This window comes from Enhydra lutris, unplaced genomic scaffold, assembly GCF_002288905.1.
Source record: "Enhydra lutris kenyoni isolate GAN:26980312 unplaced genomic scaffold, ASM228890v2 scaffoldscaffold75, whole genome shotgun sequence".
NCBI lineage: Eukaryota > Metazoa > Chordata > Mammalia > Carnivora > Mustelidae > Enhydra > Enhydra lutris.
In genome coordinates this window covers 5,412,146-5,433,440 of record NW_019154159.1, presented here as the reverse complement: position 1 = coordinate 5,433,440, position 21,295 = coordinate 5,412,146, and the positions used below count along the sequence as shown (strand labels likewise).

Below are 21,295 nucleotides of genomic sequence, written 5' to 3'. Positions count from 1 at the left end.
TCAGCAATAAACAAACTGAAATTACTTTAGGAAAAGCAATTCCATTAAAAAAGCGCAAAACAAAAACAGAAGGTGCGAGACACACAGCGAAAGCTATGCGACAAAAGTGAGCAATGCGTCATCCACGAGGCGGCTTCCACACCTACGGCTTTTGTTCTTAGAGACAGGTCACACGCCAGATCAGTGGGCTGCAGGGAGCGGCCTGAAAAGACCCGAACGCTGAAAATGCCAAGAACAGCAGCCCAGCACATCGCAACCTGGAACTCCCTTGAGGCCTGGCAAGGCTTGGGGAGAGCAGTCCAGGGGTGGAGGAATGCTGGGAAATGGAAAATGCACCAAATATGGGGAACCTTTTTAAGAAAAAGGTGGCACTTTGCAAGCTGTACGTCAGCGAAGTCAAGGGTCCCCAGGTGAATTCTCAAATGGATTCTAATGACTTGTTCATGAACCCAAAGTCTTAGATGGGCAGGTCAGGTGAGGTCTTGAAAACAAGGCTGCCCGGCCAGGCCTCTCAGGTGGGGCCCGTCTCCACTGCTGCATTCCCTCGTCCTCAGGCTGCTTAGGGAGGACCGATGGGGCCACGTGGGGGGGCCAGGCAGACACCAGAGTCCCTGGAATGGGCAAAAGCTCCAGATCTCCCTCTTCCAGGTTTCACTAACCTGCACTGCCACCAGGATCTGACGGACCTGTAAGGTTTTGTGTGGGTGCTGTCACCGCGACTCAGGACGCACAGCAGACCCACCCCTCTGCTGAGCCCAGGGGCCAAGGTCACGTGACCTCCCAGGGATTCAGGGCACACCCCATCTATTGCCAAGTCGGAGACACAACTTTATTGGCCAACTGCAGACCAGAGCAGGAGGGATGGGGGTAGGACCAGAGGTCAGGCAGACTGCCCCAAGCGAAGAACACGTGAGCACCGCCCGAGCCCAGTGTTGGGCAGGCAGAATGGGGCTGGCCTGAGAGCCTCACCGCCCTGGGGTTCAGCATCACCTGCTCTTCCGAGCAGCCATCCCCAGTCCAGCCAGCATGGAGCAGGAGTAGGGACTCCCCATCACCCCAACTCCCCTGCAAAAGCAAGGGGGCTCAGAGAACACGCAGACTCCGCATGCGACCTGCCAAGGCCGGCTGAGGACTGAGTTCAGACCACTCCCTTCCCCCAGAAGATGCAGCTGGGTCGGCAGGGTGCAGGGCCAGCCATACCTGTTCCAAGTGGCCTAGTAGGCACCGGTTGAGGGATGGGCCCACCAGATCTGCTGATGGTGAATCATTAACTCTCCAGGCCGGCTGGGGCCACAGACTGGGCCAGTGGGGTTCTCGGAGTCAGGGAGCAGCCTTCTTATAGAGCTCAGCAGGAAGCATGTTCTCTGTGTGCTGGGGTGCTGGGCACACATCCCCTAGAAGCACAGCAGCTCCCCACGCCTGTCCTGAGGGGTTCTCTCCCAATGCGATGTCCCCTTCCAGTCCCACAGCCCTGTCCTTGCAGATCATTCTTCCAGCGTGGCCAGGAAGGGGATACAGAGGTCTGCCATTCTCGGTCTGCTAAAGACCACCACAGGTGCCCCATGCCCACTTCCTGGGGGATGATCTGCTATCAGCCACATGCCAGCTGCCACCCCCCAGGCAGGACGGGCATTGCCCACACCCCACGGTGTGCTCCTGCCAGCCCTGGGAGGTCAGGGCCCTGCACACAAAGGACCCAAAGACCGCCGGTGACCCCCACATGTCCTGCTGGGCAATGAGGGGGCCACCTTAGCCGGCTCAGCATGGCACACCCAAACACCACTCTGCACACACCGCGCCCAAACAATGTATTTTTCTCAGTGGCCACCAGGGGGTGTGCGTTGACCGCAGTATGTTCTAGAGTCCATCTCCCTGGTGCTCGCTCACACAGGAGCCGCGCCTCCAGGCTCAGCAGGTCCATCCGCCTGACGGAGTTGGCCCATGGGCACCAGTGCCGTCATTCTGTCCGGAGGCCGCTCCCACCAGCGGGGCCCAGATGCTGGGGCCTCACCCAGGTCTCAGGCACCCCTGTCCACCGGTCCTCAGAGCTGGCCTACTCCAGAACCACGGTGCCGCCCACCGCCTCCAGGGCCGCCTTCATCTTCTCCGCCTCGGCCTTGGAGACATTGGCTTTGATTTCCTGGGGCAGGGATTCCACCAGCTTCTTTGCCTGCCACAGAGCAAAGTCAGAAATGGGTCCTGGGGGACTGCAACTGACCTGCCCCAGAAGGAGCCAGTCCCGGTGCCATTCACACGTTAGGGACAGCTAGGGGGGCCCGTGCAGCGCTGAGGGGGGCCCGTGCAGCACGTGGGGCTCACCTGAACGAGGTTTATGCCCTGGATGTAGTTCTTGATCTCCTTGATCAGCTTCACTTTGTCCACAGGCTTTGCCTCTGTCAGGCGGACGGTGAAATGCGTCTGTTCTTTCCGTGTGGGGACGTCGTCTTCTGCCACCTCGGGGAGGGAGCGAGCGAGCACTGGGTAAAGCAGGCACATCTGCTCCTGGGCAGCCCTGTCCTGTAACCCCAGGCCCCAAAGCCAGGCCAGCAAGGCCTGCCGTTCCCGCAGGAAGCGAACCACCCAGAGCCTTCCCTCCCTCACACACCCCCCAGCTGAGACCCGGCTCCCTCGCTGGGAAGGCTGCCGTCTCCCAGAGGCTGTTCTGACTCTGCCTCCCTCCTTGCCACCGGCTCAAGTTCCCTCATCCCGCCAAAGCTGGAATGTGGGGGACAGGCAGGGGGCCACCAACAGCTCTTGTCCAGCAGCGTGTCAGGGAAACAGCAGTGTTCCCGTCCTCAGCCAAACCCCAATCACTTGTGGGTGACAAAGTGACAGGCAGCTGCACTCCACCTTCACCAAGTGACCCGCAAGGGGAGGGTGGGAGGAGCCCCTGCTGTCACAGGCGCAGTGGCAGCACTGCCACGGAGCAGGGCGCGTGGCCCAGCAGCCTGGGGCAGTCCTGGTTTGGATTTGCCCCCAGGTTGTTAACAGTGTCCTTTCATTCTCAGAAGCGTTTCAGTTCAGACCAGAAATTCCACAGTAATTCTGTCTCTCCTTTTGCCCCAAATGCTCAGCCTGATTCCTGTCACCCTGTAAAGCCACCAGTTCACAGCAGGTGGGGGCGGGGCGGATGCCACTGGAACCCTCAGACACGTCTGGGACGTGGGACCCTCTACTGGACCCCTGACCTAGGGGATGCCCACGGAAAGCAGACTGAGGACAGGAGCCAGACTTCACAGACCCAGGGACCAGATGCGACCCACAGACCGTACTTAGACTGGGGTAGACCATGCTACGGACTCTGGGACCATCAGCTGATCTGGATATCTGAGCTAGAAAATCACCATTAATGACGTTTGTTGCACACACGGCTCGTGGCTTTATTAAGAAAACACCTCGGTTTTAGAGATACGGACTGGAGCACACAGAGAAAAGACAAACCAGACATGTGCCTTAAGCACCAAGGGAAAAGCGAAGTAAATATGGTGAAACCTTATTGCTATTGGGGCTGGATGATAAGTATACGGATTGTTCTTTGTACCGGTTGATAACTTTGGAATTTCCCCCCCAAGGAAACAAAAACCACAACAAAAGCGCGTGACTTCAGAGCTGCTGGTTTCTTCGTGGAGAACCAAACCTGCCCACCGCCCAACCCCCCAATCTGTGGTTCAGCCATGACTGTGCCCCACGGCTCTCGTGGACGCTGGCCCTCTGCTGGGAACTCTGCTCTCTTCCCATATGCCTCAAATCTCCCCCACGGGGTCACCTCCTTCTTGTAGCCTTCCTTGAAGCTGTAACCCTCCCCTTGATCTTCCCTACCTTTTCCCCTGCACTTATGATGTTTTGCTGTGCAACAAAATTTTTCTTTTTCCTCTTGTTTCATTCAACAAGAAGCACGGTCTCCGTGTGGGCAGGGACCTGCATGTCCTTGGCAGGGAAGGAGTCCCAAGCAGGCTGCAGGGGGCCCACAGGGAGAACACACAACTTTGTGGGATGTGTCGGCGGATGCAGGCCCAAGATGAGGGACAATGAGAGAAATGTGGCCACGTGACGTGGTGGCACCCTTCTGTGGGGGCCCCTGGCCTGTGCTCACCTCGGGGGTTGCTGAGGCAGCAGGAGCAGCTCCAGGCACCGTGCCGCCCATCGGCATGAGTCCGACATCCTGGATCTTCAGCGTTTTCTGCAGGGAGAAGGGAGAGCAATCTCAGCGGCTGCCCGCCACGTTCAAACACACCCACACCACAAGCCCGGCGCGGCCCTCGCACTTGGGGAGCGCGCTTCGGACAGTCTGATGCTCCCCACATAGAGCGGAAACAGGGCAGGGGCCCCGGGGTGTGATACCTTCAGAAGCTCGTTGAGATCGGAGATCTCCAGGAGCGTCAGGCTGGCGATGTCCCGGACCAGCTGCTGGATCTTGGGGGGGTACTCCTTGGGTGCGTTATCCAGGGGGGCACCGGCGAGGGCCTCCCCCCTTCGACGGCTGCTGCATCTCATCAGCCGCACAGTGCAGACGCGCGGCACCTGTTGCCTAGCCCCCCACCAACACGGCCGTCAGCCGGTGGCCCGGACGGCGGGGGGCGCAGCAGCTCAGGTCTGGCTCCTTGGTCCCAGCCCAGGGTTCTCGGATGCGGGGTTCAGGCGGACCAGGGGGCTCCCGGCCTCCTTAAGTTCTTCCCCGAGTCTCAGAAACCCACGCACGGACTTGCAGGTGCGTTAGTTTCCGGGTGGACGCGCTACCTGCCCGCGGGAGCAGGACGGGGACCTGAATGCGTCCGGTCACAGGAAGGCCGCTTCGACGCGTGGGCCCTCGGGCGGCTCGACGCCTACCCGCCGACGGAAGCCCTACCACGGCCTTGGGGCTGCGCGGGAAACCGAGCCCCGTGGAGGGGCAGGGACTTTGGGCACGGTCATCTGGAGCCACCCCGAGCACGTTCAGCCGCCCGCGAAGGCAGGGAGTGGGCGGAGGGGGGCCCTCGCGACCCCGCACCGCCGCCGGGACCCGCGAGTCGGGGTGGCCTCCCGCCCGCCGTCGCCCCCAACCTGCACCCTCAGTTGCCGGCCGAGGCCCCCGACCTTGCCACCCCGCCAGCCCTCGGAGATACCTGGCGAGACGGAGCGCAGCGCCCTGAAGCCTGAGACACGGCCCCCAAATGGGGCGAGCGGCTGCGGGCAGCATCGGTCCGCGGGCGGGAAGGTCACACGCGGCTCCCCGGGAGGAGGACGCTCTAGCCGCCGGGGCCGCGGAGCATTCGAGGTGCGTGAGGACGCTCTAGCCGCTGGGGCCGCCGAGCATTCGAGGTGAGTGAGGACGCTCTAGCCGCTGGGGCCGCCGAGCATTCGAGCTGCGTGAGGACGCTCTTGCCCACGAGGCCGCCGGGGAAACGGAAAAAAAAGCTAGAGAGGACGCTCTAGCCGCACCTCGTGCCGGCTTCCGCTCGCTCTCTGTGGTTACCCGCAGGGCGACGAGCCGCGCAGGCGCGGAGGCTCGTTGGTTGCGGCTGGGATTTGGGGTCGGGGTCCTGGGTCGGGACGCTGAGTAGCTGGGGCCCTCTCCTCGCAAGGTGGACGAAGGCCGAGACGGCCGAGGCTCGGGGAGGCATTCCCGGCCCCGGAGCAGTCCGGCCAGGGAGGACAGTGCTGTGACCCCTACTCCCCGACACCCGCCGGACCCTCGCGCCGGTCGACCCCGGGTTTCGGTTCCGCTGCGGGGCGGACGTGAGGGTCCCAAGTGACCTTTCTCGGCAGGCCCCGAGGTGGGGGCCACGCCCGCCCTGGCCGCCCGCAGCCGGGGTCACCTAGCGCCGGGAGCTCCGCTGCCCTCTGGGCAGCCCTCGGCGTCCTCCTCCCCCTAGAGGGCGGCCCTTGGCGCCAGCGCGGGAGTTAAGTTTTCTCGGGTCACGCTGCCCCGGAGCCACCGAGCGAGGCCGCGTCCTGGGCCCGCGTGTCTGGGCGGTTGAACTCGGGGTTCTCTGCTGACAACGACCCTAAGGGTTGTGATGGAGCCTGGAAGGGTCGGGGGTTGGGGTCGTGGGCGAGAGGGCTGGCGGTTCACCTGGGAGAAGGGAACGCGTACGCCCTGACTGCGCATCCAGCCGCCCGAACTCCCGCCGTCCTTCCTTTGCGGCTCCCAAACACTCCGCACGGGTGGGGCGCGGGGCCTTCAGCCCAGCCCCTCGCCTGCCCTGCTGGTCAGTCTCCTCTCCCAGCCGCTGTTCTGCGAGCCGGCGCGGAGCAGCACTTAACAAATCAGGAAGGCAGAGCTCTCGCGGCCCTGCCTCTGGTCCGAGCTCCGACGGCCTATTAGTCCACTTCTCCATGGAAGAGCAAATGCTGGGTCACCTAAGAGGTGTTTACGGTGTGGGACACGGTCCGAACTCTGGTTACCAGGGGCTGGGTCTACAGTATCTTAAGGCTTTTTCTTTAAGATTTTATTTATTTGACAGACCACAAGTAGGCAAAGAGGTGGTTGCGTGGGGGGGGCGGGGGTGGTAAGCAGGCTCCCTGCTGAGCAGAGCGCCCTATGCGGGGCTCCGTCCCAGGACCCTGAGATCACGACCTGAGCCGAAGGCAGAGGCTTTAACCCACTGAGCCCCCCAGGCGCCCCTATCTTAAGGCATTTTCTTCCAGACTACAGCTCTGGTGTGCGAGTCACACTCCATCCTTGGGCTCTGCAAGTCTTCAAGGAGTCAGGGCAGAGGAGTCATGGGGAGGACTGCTGCTGGGCTCCCCAAGGGCACAGCTGGGGGGGGGGCTGTCTCAGGGAGGGAGCAGGTCTGCAGCTCCTGCCAGAGCAGTGCCCACCCCTGGAGACTGCCCTGGGGGCCAGGCCTGGCTGGAGCCAGGCCAGCCCTAGACATGTGCCTACTTGCCCCTGTAGAGCTGGACCAGCTGCCCGCCAACTTCCTCCTGAACAGACACTCTGATACTTGTTGAAAGACATTTTATTATCAGTGTTCCATTCCGTCTACTCGGGGCACTGGATGAGATGGCAGCTCAGAAGCAGAGAAGCTGGAGACAGCCCCCACCCTCCCATGAAGGCCAAGGAGTGCCCGCGGACCGCAGGGAGCCACGCCGGAGGGCTCTGGGGAGCACACACGCTAGTCGGACCACAGGCTGTGGCGTCCCGTGTGCAGATGGGAGGTCCGGGCTGCACAGGGAGAGGAACCCCACTCTGGCCGGCCCTCATGGGACCTGCCTGACGCACTGGGCTGAAGGCTCCCTCGGAGAAGGTCCTTCCCTCCCACCCTCTGAGGCCCAGCCCTGGGGAAAGAAACCCAAGACCAACTTGGGGAGGTGGGGAGGAGCATGGGGCCCGGGGGCATGAGGAGTCAGCGGGGGGGGGGGGGGCAGGGGGGGGGGGGGGGGGGGGGGGGACAGGGGGGGGGGGTGCAGGGTCAGGGCACAGCGGGAAGAGGAAAGCGAGGCAAGAGGACGAGGCTAGTTAGAGACGGAGGCGTTGGTTCAGAGAACCGTAGTGTTGTTCTGGACGGCGCGCTCCCAGCTGCGGTCAGTCGAACGAGATGAGCTGGGCTTCACTGCCCTGTGCTGCAGGGCCCTGTGCGGGTGGCGGCTGGGCCACTGGGGGTGGCTGTTGGGGCGGTCCCCCAGAAGGCGCCATCTGGGGGGAGGGCACAGGAACCATTCATCCTCCCTCCCCAGACCCCGGCCTTCCCCCCCACTGGCCCCCAGTCGAGCAGCTTTTCTCTAAAACGTTCCACCCTCATCTCAGCCCGGGTGCTCGGTCCCAGCAAAGCCCAGTCATGCCAGGCCTGCCTCCTCCCAGCTTGTCGTGGGTTCCCCTTGTCGTCCTGCTCTTGCAGAGACCGCGGGGGTTCCCGACCAGTGTCCACAGGGTTGAGTACGTGCATGGACACTGCGCTGCTGTGTGTGCACATGCGGGCTGTGTTTCTGTCCTCACTCTGCTGGGCAGCAGTCCACACCATCTCCTCCTGGGACGGCCCTGCCCTCTTCCGCAAGCCAGGCTGGGGGCAGCCTGGGGAGGGGCTCACCTGCTGGTACAGGGGCTGCTGCCCCGCAATGTAGGGCTGCTGTGGGGGCGGCAGAGGCGCGTCCTGGCTGGGGAGGGTGTTCATGAGACTCTGAAAAGGAAGCGAACCCCACGTGAAGGCAGCCTATAGGCCTGTAAAGGTGTTTCTGACTTGAAAATCAAACACCCACCAGCTAGGAGCCTAAAGGCGGGGAAGGGAGTGGTGGGCAGGAGGGCAGGGCCTGCCCAGTGCTCCCCAGCCCCTTTTCCATGCGGATGCCCCCCACGGGCTCTCACCTGCATGCCATAAGGCTGGTAACCGATAGACACTGACTGACTCCCCATGTAGCCCAGGGCGCCAGATTGCGGAGGCTGGGACATGGCTGGGAGGCTCTGGGGGGCCTGGGAGGCCACAGTCTGTGGAGGGAAGAGTGTGATAGGAGAAGGGCCGCGGGCCCTCGCCGGGAAGGGGAGCAGCCCTGCCCGCCTACCTGATAACCCTGTGTCGGCGTGGGCTGGTAGGACGAGTAGGCTGGGCTGGCGGTGGGCCCGGTGGGGCCCTGGGGGGCTGCCTGTGCACTGGTGGCCCCTGCTGGGTACATGTAGGCGCCCACCATGCCGGGATCTGTGGAGGGAGAGGAGTGAGCTCAGTTCCCTGCAGGGGACTTCTGGAGCCAAGTTCACGTTTCACATTGTCACAAAAGGAAACAAAATCAGCAAGGGCAGGAAAGGAGCTCTGGTGCTGAACGTAGTCAGAAGAAACGAACCCAACAGTACGGGTGGGGCGTACCGGCGGCCTGGGAAGGGTGGGGAAATGAACTCCTCCACGAAGACGACAGACCTAGTGAGCCTGGTCAGGTGGGCCTCTGCCCAGGGGCTCGGGCCGGTCCTGCGGAAAGCACTTTCTGTGCGGCCAGGAACGAACGGAGCAAGGAGCGGGGGGAGCCCCACGCCGCATCTGTAAACCCAGGTCTGCCGAGCGGGCCTGGCGCGCTGAGCACACCCCTTGCCAGGGCCGGGGCTGCCTCCAGGCTGAGCAGCAGCAACGTGAACACGGAACGTGCGGAGACAGCCCAGGAGCCGCACCCGGCACCGTCTGAGCGACGAGACCGGCTGTGAACTTTGAGTAAGACGGATCCGCATGGATGGGAGTGACCAAGACAAAAGAGAAGCGCCTCCTCACGGCGGAAAGACAACCGACCGGCAGGAGGGGACCGAGATGAGGAGATCACTGGCTGACAAACGTTACAACAGCCTTGGACACGACGGAGACACTAAAACTAGCAGGGACAACTTCGGAGGAACAAGGATGCAAGCCCCATCTCCACTGAGCTGCTAATTGCCACAGGACGGCCGGGCCCCGGCGGGGAGGAGCCCGGACAGGCTGCCCGCACACCTCACAGCCAGCGCCAGCTGCACCTTCCTGCTCAGCACTCCAGAGCCCAGAACGCCAGCCAAACCCCGGCCACGAGACCAGACACAACCCACCGCAGGGTGGTCTGCAAGACAGCAGACCAGTGCTCTTGGAGAAGTCAGTGTCATGAACACAGAGACAGAATAAGAACATTCTAGATCAGAGATGAAAAGCAGCCAAACCGTTAAAGGCAACAGCCACGGGGTTTCCTATCAGCACAAGGGGCGTTCCCCGGACGGTGTGGGAGAGCAGAACCCGACCCTGGATGAGCTCGCACACCGCCTCCGCGGCTCTCGACCTGGCCTCTGTGCCCAGGCCACAACGGAGCGTCCCGCGTTTAGGAAATGCACGCTGACAGCGCTGGCAGCAAAGGGCGTCGAGTCCACCACCCAGTCTAAAAAGGTTCAGGAGGGGGCGCCTGGGTGGCTCATCGGCTCAGGTCATGATCTCAGGGTCCTGGGATCGAGCCCCGCATCGGGCTCTCTGCTCCGCAGGGAGCCTGCTTCCTCCTCCTCCTCTGCCTGCCTCTCTGCCTACTTGTGATCTCTCTCGCTCTCTGTCAAATAAAATCTTACAAAAAAAAAAAAAAAAGTCCTGATTTAAAAAAAAAATAAAAATAAAAATAAAATAAAAAGGTTCAGGAGAGAAGTCCACGTGTGCCTATACACGTGTGCACGTAGGAAGACACAGAGCAACGTAACACAACGTTAAGGTCTGGGAAATCTAGAAAACCCTTTGTACCATTTAACTTTTCTGGAAAACTGAAACCAGAGCAAATCAAGAACAAAGGGGGAAACGGTAGCGGTCTGGCACGCATCTTGGCCGGTGGGCACCTGCCCCAGCCCCATTACCTGCAGCGGCTCCGGGCATGCTGGGGTAGGGGGTGGTGGCGGCGGCGGCCGGCTGGCTCATGTACACTGTGTGCATGGGGGAGCCCTCCACAGAGCCCGCGGGGCTGAAGGTGCCCGGGAAGCTTGTCGGACCCGAGGGCTGGTACAGCACACCTCCGGCCGCGGGCATGGCCTGGAGCTGGGGACAGAGAGAGAGGCGGTCAGAGCGGCCCCGGGCAGCGGCAGGAGCCCCCAGCTAGGGGCAGGGCAGCAGGTGTCTGGGGGCCGTGAGGGGGCGAAGTGGGCGGGGGGGTGCCGCGTGCCTGGGCGTAGGGCAGGGAGAAGGCGGGCATCTGGGCGCGCATCTGGACGGTCTGCTTCTGCTGCTCTAGGCGCAGCTGCCGCTCCTGCTCCTGCTCCCGCAGCCGCTGCACGGCCAGCTGCCGCTGCACCTCCAGGTACTCCTGTGGGCCACGGGGCAGCCGTCAGCGCGGTCCCTGAGCTTGCCCCTCCCCAGCGGGACTGGACACCCCACCTGCTTTTTCTGCCGCATGATCTCCAGCTTCTGGGCCAGCTGGATCTGGCGCTGGCGCTCGGCCTCCTCGGCTGCCCGGCGAAGCTTCTCCCGATGCTCGTCCCGCAGGGCGCTCAGCGCCCCCCGGGCATCACGGATCTGCGCCAGCTTGTCCTGCAGCCCCTCGTAGTAGACTGCGGGGAGAGGGCCGCGCCACGAGTGTGTGGGCGGGAGGGGAGTGCCCACAACCCAGCACCAGGCTGTGGCCACCAGGCCAAGCACCTCACCCTCGCCCGGCCAAGCGCCCATGCGCGGGGCACCACTGGCCTCTGGGGTCCCAAGGTCAGAGCCTGGCTGGGATTCTTCCTGGAGTGGACGGTGCTACGCTCGCCGGGCCACCTCCCACCGCTGGGATCACCTCCCGCATTGCCCACGGCCCAGAGACCCGCTCTCAAGAAGCTGCTGTTGCAGAGGGTTCCCACCCAAGGACCCGTCCCCACGGCCACTGCGAGCGGCCGGTACGGAGCGCTCCAGTGACACCACGCCGAGGGGGCCCCCCAGGAGGTGGTGACACCTACGCCGGCGCTCGTCCAGCTGGTTGAGCAGCTCCAGCAGCTGGGGGTGCATGCCGTTGATGGACTGGAAGAGGGACAGCACAGCCGAGTCGTTGGTGATGCTGCGGCCCCGCACGTGGTTGCTCTTCATGCGGTTGACGAAGGTGGTGACGGCGTTCTGCAGGGCCTTCAGGAACTGTGCGTGGCTCTCCTCCGACTCCCCGTTCTGGTACTGCTGCTGGGGACACATGGCGGGCTCTCGCGGAGCTGCCTCCCAACCCCAGGTACAGGGGCCCCATCCCCCCAGGGGTGCTGCGAGAGGACCCCGTTAGCACACACACCCTTTGACAAACGCAAACACTGAGACCCAAGGAGGCTCAGCTCGTGCACTGGGGCGTGGCGCCGGCCGGGACAGAGCTGGCTGGAGCTCCCGCGGCCTGGCTTGGAGCCCCTCTGCCCCTGCCCCGAGAGGGTCCTGCCTCTCTCTCGAAGAGAACCCGGTCTCTTCATCCAGGGACCAACAAAGCCCAGAAGCTCCAGGACAGAGCAAGGACTCAGCTGGGTAGTTCCGGGCTGCCCTAGAATATTCTGATCCCTTCCAGGCAGTAAGTGGCCACGTTCTGGGTTCCATCGAGAGCTCTGGGTTGGAATGGCTTGCCCCTGAGAGATCACTGTGGGCAAGACTCAGCCCTGTCAGGAGAGGGTGCCCATGGGCAGCCTGTGAGGGAGCCACAGCTTACCTCGCCAAAGGGGCCGCTGGACGGAGCTACGGGTTGAGCATCTGTCTCCGGGAGGGGAGTCTGGAAGAAGGCAGAGGGGGTGAGGGGTCCGTTGGCCTGTCGCAGGGCACCCCCCACCCAGCCCAGGACTGTGGGCCCGGAGCGCTGAGCGCCTCCCACCTCCAGCGCGCTGGCAGGGACGGTGTGGCCCTCGGCAGGCGGGGCGGCCGGCTCCGTCAGGGGCGCGGGCGCGGATGGGGTCGGGCTCTTGCGGGCCTCCTCCTGCTTCTTCTCCCAGTAGTTCCGGTTGAGGTACCGGGCGAGCTGTGCACACAAAGAGTGTCACCCCCAAGGGCCGGGGGCAGCAGGGGAGGGCACTGCATGTGGGGGCGCCCTCACCTCAGGGTCGATGTCCTCAGCCAGCGGCGCCGACGAGGTCTGGGGGGAGACAGGCCAGAGCAGCCATGACCCACGGGCTCCAACACATTCCCAGCTCCTCCCAGGCTGTCACGTGGGAGGCTGGGATGCCACCACGGTGACAGCAGACCCCAGGCACCGGCTGGTCAGTCCAAGGGGCCCCCAGGGGCTCTGTGACTGCACAAGGCGGGGGCAGTAACCTCCCCAGCCTTCCCAGCAGCGACAGCGCTGTTTGTGCGCCCTCTCACCTGGCCCCACCCAGAGCCCCACAGAGCTTGCCCAGACTTCCTGAACCTTCTATCCCACCTGCCACCCACCCCCTATTCAAAGAGGGTGGCGAGGCCAGAAAAAGGCCACCTTCGACCCCAGGGTTTGCCGCCTCCTCTCACTCTGGGGAGGTCCTCAGTCTTCCCAGTGTCCTCCTCCCCCACAGGGAACCCCCGACCAGGCGCGCAGGGCTGGTGAGGGCCAGGCTGGACCTCGACCCTCCCTGGCTTGATCAGACCATCCTCTCTGGGGCGGCCGTCCCACCGTCTCGCACGGAAGCGCGGCCCAGCGTGCGGCGCTCACCACGGGCGAAGAGTACAGGCTGCTGGCAGGGGGCGCCGACGAGGCCACCGGCGCGGGCTCTGCCTTAGGGTACGTGGCAGCGGCGTAAGCCGACTTCTGTCTCTGTGGGAGAGACAGGAAGGGTCCCGGTGCATGTGGGCCAACCCCATTCTCCTCTGCCTTCCCCAAACACCCAGGGGCACCCCTCCCCCGGCGTCCCCGCACCAGGAGAGCCCCGCTGCGGCTCACCATCCTCTCCTTCTCCTCGGCCTCTGACTGCGACAGAGCCAGGGCCAGCTGCAGCTCCTCCTCCTCCTGCAGCGCCGTCTCGTCCCGCTTGGGGGGCAGCTGGGGACACACAGGCTGGTGAGCGGGGCCCAGGAGTGAGGCACCCCCAGGGACCCGCGGCCAGTACCTGGGACTGCTGGGACAGGGGGCTGGTCAGGTACTCCGGAGGCAGCTCCGTCGTGGACGAGGCCTTTCCTTCCGCTTTCCTGGAGGAGAGACGACACTGGGTGGCTGAGCACCACTCCCCGGCCCCCAGCAAGCCCACAGAACGACAGCAGGGCCACGGGCAATGCTCTGGAGAAAAACTGCTGTGTCAAACCAACTGTGTCGCCTCTGGGACACGGGACCCCGGCCTAAGCCCCAGGCCCCTTTCCTGGAAATGAGGTTCACACACAGGAAAAGAACTTTCCAAGAGAACAGCCTGCCTGCAGGCACCAGCTAACCAAGGAAGGAGATCCCATCGCTGATGCTGGGAGACGGACAGCACGTGCCCCCAGGACGGCTGCATGGAGAGCAACAGCCTCATTCTGGGATCACACAGGGAGTGCACAACCTGACTCCAACCACGAGACCCCAGACCCAAACCAAGGGGGCACCACACCAGCCCAGGCCCTTGAGAGACGCACATGTCAGCACAAAGAGGCTGCGAGCAGACCTGCGTCACAGAAGCGGAGCCGCCGCGACGGCCACCTGCATGGGCTGGGGGCCCGGGTGGGCCTGACGGGGACAAAACTGGCACAGGACCTGACTGGGACCGGTCACTCTCAGAGCTTCCGAATGGACACGACACGTGGGAACACCCGAGCAGATGGGGAAAGGAGACCGCGCCGTCAACCGAGGAACCTGGGAGGAGCCCATGCCCCGTGGGGTCGGCTTCCCGTGCCCGTATCTTGTCCCTGTTTGACGTCCAAGCTACTAAGCCACAAAGCAGACCAACTGACAGACAAACCCAAGTCAGGACAAGCAGCCCGGCCCCCGGGCGCCCGGCAAGGACTCACTTGTTCAGCTGCTCGTAGCAGGGCTCGCACACGCGCACCTCCTTCTCGATGCCGAACTTAGGGATGGTGGAGTACTTAGACGAGCACTTGCCGCAGAAGATCTGGCCGCACGCCCGGCAGTGGTGCTGTGACATAGGGCAGGTCAGGGTGCGGCCTGGGGCTGGGCCGCTGACCCCTGGCACCCACCCCAGCCACTGCTGCCCGCCACACGGGGTGTCAGGCCGGGCCTGCCAGGGTGGGCAGAGGACAGAGACCACCCAGACCCTAGAGAAATGGCACGTTTCCAGGCTCTCAACTGCAGCCACCGTTTGGGGGAAAAGAAGTCAAGTTAAAAAGAAAAGTTCGTAAGAATCATGCACAAGTTAGGCCGGGAGAGAAGAGGCTTTGCTGACGGTGGCCCAGGGAGTCTGCTCAGATGCCCCTGCCTCAGCCTTCACCATCACGGTCGGTGCCTCAAAAGGGAGAAGAACGGCGGCTCGAGGCCCAGAGCACACAGGTGGTGAGCCGCAGGAGGCCGGAAGGGGCCACGGGCCCAAGAAACACACGCCCGAGCCTCCCGCAGCCCCAAGCCTGCGGCACTCCTGTCCCCTGGGGGACACAGCCGTGTCCAAGCTTCGTTGGGCAGCACAGACCATCGGACTCGGGGCCCCTGGTGGCCCTGCTCACCACAGAGCTAGGGGCTGGATCTGCTCCACGCCCCACAGGGTCACAGCCAAGAGGAAAAGGACCCCAAGTAGCTCCAGTGGCCCCGCGGGGACAGCGAGGGCCGTGGGGTCAGCCCGGGGCGGGCACACTCACCTTGCGGGTCACCACCCCGAACTGTACTCTACAGCGGTGGCACTCCTCGGCGTCCACCCAGTCAGGGGCCTGGCGGGGGCGGGGGGGGACAGACGGACTCAGGATCGCACGGGCCCCCGTCCTGGCCAAGACCCCACCGTGGGCTCAGGGGCTGAGGGCCCAGTCTGCGAGGCCGGAACCCACCCCAGAGGGTGCTCCTCTGTACAGGCGTGAGCGCGGACTCCCCGCGGCTGGGGGGCAGTATCCGCACGACCCACAAGAGCCCGCCCGCCGAGCTGCGATCCAAACGGAGCCCCCGGAGGCGCGGCTGCCCGGCCCACGCGTGTTGTTTCTGAGACAAAACGGCAGCTCACCCACTGACGTTCCCCCCCCCCAACAAGCCGGGACCCCGGGACCTCACTTCTGCTTCCTCAAAGCAGCCGGACTCCTGGGACGCCCGGCTGGCTTAGTTGGAAGAGCGCGGGGCTCTCGAGCTCAGAGTCACGAGTTTGAGCCCACATTGGGTGCAGGGATTACTTAGATAAAAAAAGAGAGAGAGAGAGAGACAGCCAATTCCTAGATACCCAGCACCCCGGAACTCACTCTCTCTGCAGCAAACATAGCATCACTCTCCTTGAACTCTGGGAAGACGTGTCCTGGAGAAAGGAGACCGTGGTCACCGCCAGTGCCACCCTGGCATGTGAGGCCCTGACAGCCTCAGTTGGCCTTGCCCGGTCTGCCCCAAGACCTTCAGGAGCCATGTCCTAGCTCCGGGCACCCACCTCCCCAAGCAGACCTACAAGAGGAGGCCCAGAGCCCCTGGGCAGCAAGTGCAGTGACCCAGCCCCAGGCGAGGGCGCCTGGCTGTGTGAGGCCACCCCGTCCCAGGGCTTGGGGCCTGGCCTTACTCACAGCACATCGAGGCCTCACAGATCCTCCCTGAACCTCCTGTCCATCTCCCGGCCCCACACTCCAGCTCCCTGTACCTCTCAGGTCTCTTAAAATAGACGCCCAAGCTTTTTCTGGAGCCACAGACCCCTCAAGGATGCCATAAAGTTTTGGGCTGTCTCTCCAGAAAAGTGAACGCAAGCATTCCCCCACCACCCCGTGCCCGGGATTCAGGGCCTGAGACCAGCTCACAGACGCAGACAGGACCCTCATCACAGTCTCCACAGAATCCTACTCGCTCGTAGCCACCAAACGCTACCCCTGCTCCATGCCTTACTTCAAGGCCTCCGCATAGGTGGGGGCCGCCCTAGTCCCAACTCACTGCCCAGTGTGAGCACTATCCACGGCCCTCCTTGCCAAGCCCCAGCAGACCTGCATGGCCGCTGCAGCAGCTGGGAGGAGCGCAGACGAGGCCCTGAGAAGGTCCCCCGCTGTCACAGCCCCGCAGCAGCCCTCCCAGGACTTCCCGCCCTTCTCAGGGCACCCCGGCTCCTGCCTGAGCCACTCGTGTGGGCTGACCCCTCCTGCACCTTGTCCCCTGGCTGCGAGGGCCCCGGGGCCTGGGAAGCGAGTACTCCACGGGATGCTGGCTTGTTTACACGTTCAGGTCTGGCACGCCAGGGGCCTGCTCTCCAGGACTTCTCCCACCCCTCGTGCTAAGTCAGCCTCCAAAGACCAGGGCCCCCGGCTCCGCTTCCTTCCTAGGACCCAACGCTCAGGAAGTAGCTCCTTGGCTCAATCTACTCACTTGGCTGTGGTCCACCACATGCCCCTGCCCTGCCCCAACCGGGCGTGAGATCAGGAAACGTAGGGGCTCCAGAGCCCAGAGCCCACCGCCACCGGTCACACACTGTGGTGCTGTCCCTCTGCCCTGGACGGGGCACACACAGCCTTCCTTGGCTCTGCCTGGGGCAGAGCAGCCCCTCCGCTCATCAGAGGTGGCGTGCCGAGCCTGGGACCCGACAGACCTCGCCCCACACACCTTCCACCTTCATGATCTGGTACGTGTCCTGGACCACCTTGTACTTGGGCTCGTTCCGGAAGGCGTGCGCCCAGGCCTGGATCAGACACAGAATCTTGTTTCGGACGTTTACTTCCACCTGCCTCTGCGCAGAAAAGAAGAAGAAGGACAGTGCGAATGGTGGCAGGAGACATGAGCCCCAGCGACGCCTGTGTGAGAAGTGGCAGGAAGACTGCGCCACTCTGAGTGTGCAGGGAGGCAGAGGCGGGGACGGTGCCATGCCCTGCATGGGACACTGGGGCCAGGTATGGACCCACTCCCTAGGCCCAGCCCTCCGCCATGAAGCCCCGTCCCCAAGGACAAACTCATCACAGCACTGTGCCCACTCAGGGCCTGACTCTTCCTTAATGCCCTGGGTAAAGCTGGGGAGTCCCCGAAGCCTGGCTCCCCAGGCCCACTACCCTATAACCACCTGTTTCTTCCTGTCCTGCCCCTAGGAGCTTGGCTGTTAGGGGCCCGAGTCTGAAAACCAGTGTGGCTCCCGGAAATGCCAGGCTCCACCAGGCAGTGCCCACCAGCCCCGCACTGAGGAAGCAGATGTGAAGCCGGCCGCCTCTCCTCTGCTCGCGGCCAGCCTGGGGGGTGGGGGACGGGCACCCCAGGAGCTGCCCCACGCGCAGAGCCACCACTTCCGCCAGCTGTGCACACCATCGGTCACGTTCCTAGAGCTCTCCAGGGTACGCTCAGGAACACAGCAGCAGAAAGCCGCTCCTGGGGATGCCAACCACATTCACCCACTAGGTTTCTAGTGATTCCTTGTAATCTGCACCTGTCAGTAGGTCCCTTTCCTACCGGGACCCTCCCTTTCTCCACGGGGGCACTAACGGGCTCAGACCAACCCTTCTGCTCTTTCAGCCACAGCAAGGACTGGCTGGGTCACTAGTTGGGGCCCAGCTCAGGTCCCAGATGGGCTCTCGGCCACGTGAGGCCATGGGCACCCATACGGGCCAGGAAGCAAGAGGCCCTGCCCACCAACGGTAGTAGAGACAGTGTCCAGGGTATGCTCTTTGGCCACTGCCCATCACCTCACCCCTGTGGGACACGTGCACCCCATACTGCCCCCTCTGCATCACACAACCCGCCACTGTCACCACCCACATCACAATCCCTGCAGGTGGGCAGCGGCGGCCTGTGCGCATTCTCTCTTGCGGCTCTGGAGACCCGTCCCTCCCCTACAAATGGAGGGTGTGAGACCCACTCCCAAAGTGTCTCTGCTGTGCCGCATCCCCTAACCTCCCAGTATAGACATGTCAGACACGCACACCTCCCTGCTTGGAATCTGGGTGGGACTCCCCCAGGTGCCATTTGGGGCTCCCCCCAGGCCTCTGCCCGCACACCGCGCTCACAGCCGCGCGTACACACACACACACACACACACACACACACACACAGCTCCTTCCCCTCCTCCTCCACCACCCAGCGAGGCTCCGAGCCCTGCCCCTGGGAAGACGCTCCTGATTCCCCCCAGGAAGAGCGGGGTCTCCCCTGCGTCCCCAGACACAGCGGCCACGTGCGCTTCCAGTAAAGCCCCAACGTCATCAAGCTGGGGTTCCCCTGGTGCGGGGACCACCAACGCTCGCCTTCCTGTCCCAGGTTCTGCCTGGCCCTGCCGCTGCCCCAGGTGCTGGCCAAGCCCCAGAGGCACGGGCGCGGCCTCGGGTAAGCGGGCGCCCCCACGCCGCCAGGGCCCACCTTCAGCAGCTCCTTCAGCTCCTCCATCGTCTGCTTGTTGGCCACCTCGTCATGGACCGTCTGGCCACAGTTCTTCACCACAGACTCCATGACCTGGGGGACCCGAGGGAGGGCAGGCTCGAGCCACCGCTTGGGCCAGGGACAGCTGCCTCGGACAGGCCCACCTCCCAAGGAGAAGACAGGCCCCTCGGGTGACTGAGCCCACCAGAAGAGTCCCCGTGGCAGCTCCAGGTCAGGCGGTAAGCGACGCTACACGTGCTCCTTCTGACTCAGTTTTGTACCCCCGGGGCAGAGATGAGAATCCACCTTAGCGCCCTATGTCTGCCAGCTTCAGCTGGGGTGGGCAAGGCACTGCCCTCCGTTAGGGCCGCTCCGACCTGCCCTCACACCCCAGGCAGACGGGTGAGGCCCCAGGGTCAAGCGGTTCCTGCCCTCTAGAGACTGGGGTGGCGACTCTGGAGGGGGCCAGCATGCGGGGGTCAAGTTACCTCCAGGGCGTACAAGGCCACGTGAGGATTCTTGTCGTTGACTTTCTTTTTGATGGAACTCACGGCATATTTGGCTCTGAAAGAGAGTGTTGGTAAAAGAGAAGAAAGAAAAGAAAAACCACTTAGAAGCTAAGTTGAAAAAACCTCCCATCCTTTGATCTTCAAAATCCCCAAGCAAATGTCAAGCACCTGCAGGCAGTACAGAGAAAACCCTTCCCTTGTCCCCAGATCCCCAAAACCCCAGCGTGGAGACCGCGCGATTCTCCACCTAAGGCCTGGCGTCCTCGACATCCACCACGGCAGGACGCGGCGGGATCGCTGAGCATCAGCGCGTACCAAGGGAGCCGGGAGCACCATGCTGCCGCCCCTCCTGCTTCTGAGCAGGAACAGACCCTCCTCACTTACTGTGTGTCCCCCTGGCGGATGAGGTCACAGATCTGGAGGATGGACTCCCAGTCGGTCTCCAGCAGAAGCTGGCTGGTGGCTTTGTCTACGGCAAAATCACACCGTCACCGGGGCTTATCCTCTGTGATTCCCTGGCCGGCCCCACCGCTCAGCAACAGAGAGAAAGAACCACCTGCTTCCCAATTAAAACATTTAGACGGAATGGAAAACCACATGAAAATCCTCTTGACGCCCGATAATCATGAGTGCTCTCCTTCCAAGGAACAAGGCAAACAGCTTAGGAAACGCTACCAGCACACCTGCTGCGCACCTGATGCAAACACTTCCGTGATCCCAGAGTTCCCACACCGCCTCCTGAGCACCGTCCTATCTCCGCTGTCTTTACCCACAAACACAAGGAAGCCAAGAACGGAGGTCACTGCCTGAAGTCACCCCGTTTGCCAGTCTGAGCCAGGCCTTCACACGACACTCCGCCGCCTCAAGCCCCAGTCCCCCGCTTCCCCACGTTGAACCTGCCCGATGAGATCGGAGCTGGGGCCAGGATGGAGCCAGGACTGGCCTCTGGGAAGTATTTTTCTGCTAACACCTGTACGCTCTGCCCATCACAGCTGCCTCACGCGCGCACATGCTCTGCTCCCCCTGCCCTGCTGCTCTCCTCCCTGGACACGGGGGGCGGGGCGGGGGGTGGCTAATAAGGTGCGTGCACACGCAGCTCTGATCCGATAGTGACTTCTGGACTGAGCTTTGGAGGAGAACCACCCCTCAGCCTGCATGTTCTCAGAACAAGAAAGGTGCCTCATCTGAGGTCTCCTCCAAGGCCACGTCCAAGGAAAAACGCAGGCTCTGGCCCACTGCCGAGCACCCAGGACACCCACCCCAACAGAGCCCACCCAGTTTCACGTGCCCCCAAACATCTATTTCCTTTGGCTAAAACTGATGACCTTCAAGATGCTCAGAGAGGATCGGCTGTCCACCCCTGACAGAGGCCTCCCGGGAGCCCGGCGGGGACAGACAGGGCTGGCCTGCCTCCCAGGGAAGCAGCGCTCTAAGAGCGCGGCGGGTCCCGGGAGGACACTACCGGCTCCACCCTTCGGAGCCCGATGTTTGGGGCACCCTCGGTTCCCCTGCAACCTAGGATCTGGGGGGAGGGGGTCTATCGGACTCGGTCGCCCGTTTCCATGACTCAGGACTCGTGGCCCGTTCAGTCAGATGCCCGAGGGCCCCGGGACCGATCATTTCCCCGGGGCCCTGACCGCCCCTGCCCAGGAGCGGAGCCCCGAGCACAGTCGCCGCGAACGAGGGCCCAGCCTCCTCCGCGGATCCTCACACACTCGGGTCGCAGCCCGCGCCCAGCGCCCTGGATGGCCGGGTCCCCGCACCGCCGGCGCGCCCACCCACACCCCGGGGGCCCGGGTCGCTCGGCGGCTGTCCCCGGGCTCCGCTCCCGGGATGCTCTCCAGCCTCGAGGAGCGGAGGCCGCGTTACCTAGGAGACGCTCGAAGGTGCCGCTGCCGCGCCCCATGGCGACCCTGGACCCCGACCCGACGCCGCTGCGCTCTCCGCTGCGAACCGGCGCGCCCCCGACTTCCGCTTCCGCCTTTTCCCTCGGGCGCGCGCACACGCGCGTCACCAGGGCGGGCCGCCGCGAGCCGCGAGCCGGGAGCCGCGAGGAGGCGGGCTTTTCTACTGGCCCC

The 21,295-nt window shown here is 63.6% G+C and overlaps 2 protein-coding genes across 3 annotated transcripts; both read right to left on the bottom strand.

The window, feature by feature from the left end:
• Positions 1–1,785: 1,785 nt before the first annotated feature.
• Positions 1,786–5,259, bottom strand: LOC111160321 (mitochondrial ribosomal protein L12). Its single transcript, XM_022523335.1, has 5 exons — positions 5,103–5,259; positions 4,342–4,528; positions 4,094–4,180; positions 2,320–2,454; positions 1,786–2,170 (listed from the first exon to the last, which is right to left on the bottom strand). Exons 1-5 carry the CDS (start codon positions 5,174–5,176, stop codon positions 2,054–2,056), a joined length of 600 nt encoding a protein of 199 aa, XP_022379043.1. The 5' UTR covers positions 5,177–5,259; the 3' UTR covers positions 1,786–2,053.
• Positions 5,260–7,375: 2,116 nt separating this feature from the next.
• On the bottom strand, positions 7,376–21,186 carry LOC111160349 (hepatocyte growth factor-regulated tyrosine kinase substrate). 2 transcript variants are annotated; one of them, XM_022523400.1, is made up of 22 exons: positions 21,087–21,186; positions 19,602–19,686; positions 19,197–19,272; positions 18,709–18,801; positions 16,978–17,101; positions 15,651–15,703; positions 15,069–15,137; positions 14,271–14,395; positions 13,400–13,478; positions 13,234–13,332; positions 13,006–13,107; positions 12,418–12,456; positions 12,199–12,342; positions 12,040–12,099; positions 11,324–11,537; positions 10,767–10,939; positions 10,555–10,695; positions 10,253–10,430; positions 8,479–8,612; positions 8,285–8,404; positions 8,010–8,099; positions 7,376–7,618 (listed from the first exon to the last, which is right to left on the bottom strand). In XM_022523400.1, exons 1-22 carry the CDS (start codon positions 21,121–21,123, stop codon positions 7,508–7,510), a joined length of 2,346 nt encoding a protein of 781 aa, XP_022379108.1. In that variant the 5' UTR covers positions 21,124–21,186; the 3' UTR covers positions 7,376–7,507. The 2 variants fall into 2 exon arrangements, with proteins under 2 accessions (XP_022379108.1, XP_022379109.1); XM_022523401.1 differs by having other exon boundaries at positions 11,324–11,534.
• Positions 21,187–21,295: the final 109 nt, after the last annotated feature.

Coding starts and splice junctions, on each gene's coding strand:
- LOC111160321 (XM_022523335.1), bottom strand. CDS start 5,176: ATGCTGCCCGCAGCCGCTCGCCCCATTTGGGGGCCGTGTCTCAGGCTT. Junction 4,181..4,341: donor ATCTCAACGAGCTTCTGAAG/GTATCACACCCC, acceptor TTCTCCCTGCAG/AAAACGCTGAAGATCCAGGA. Junction 2,171..2,319: donor AGGGCATAAACCTCGTTCAG/GTGAGCCCCACG, acceptor GCTCTGTGGCAG/GCAAAGAAGCTGGTGGAATC.
- LOC111160349 (XM_022523400.1), bottom strand. CDS start 21,123: ATGGGGCGCGGCAGCGGCACCTTCGAGCGTCTCCTAG. Junction 18,802..19,196: donor TGGCCTTGTACGCCCTGGAG/GTAACTTGACCC, acceptor CGGGTCCCCCAG/GTCATGGAGTCTGTGGTGAA. Junction 12,343..12,417: donor CTGAGGACATCGACCCTGAG/GTGAGGGCGCCC, acceptor TTGTGTGCACAG/CTCGCCCGGTACCTCAACCG.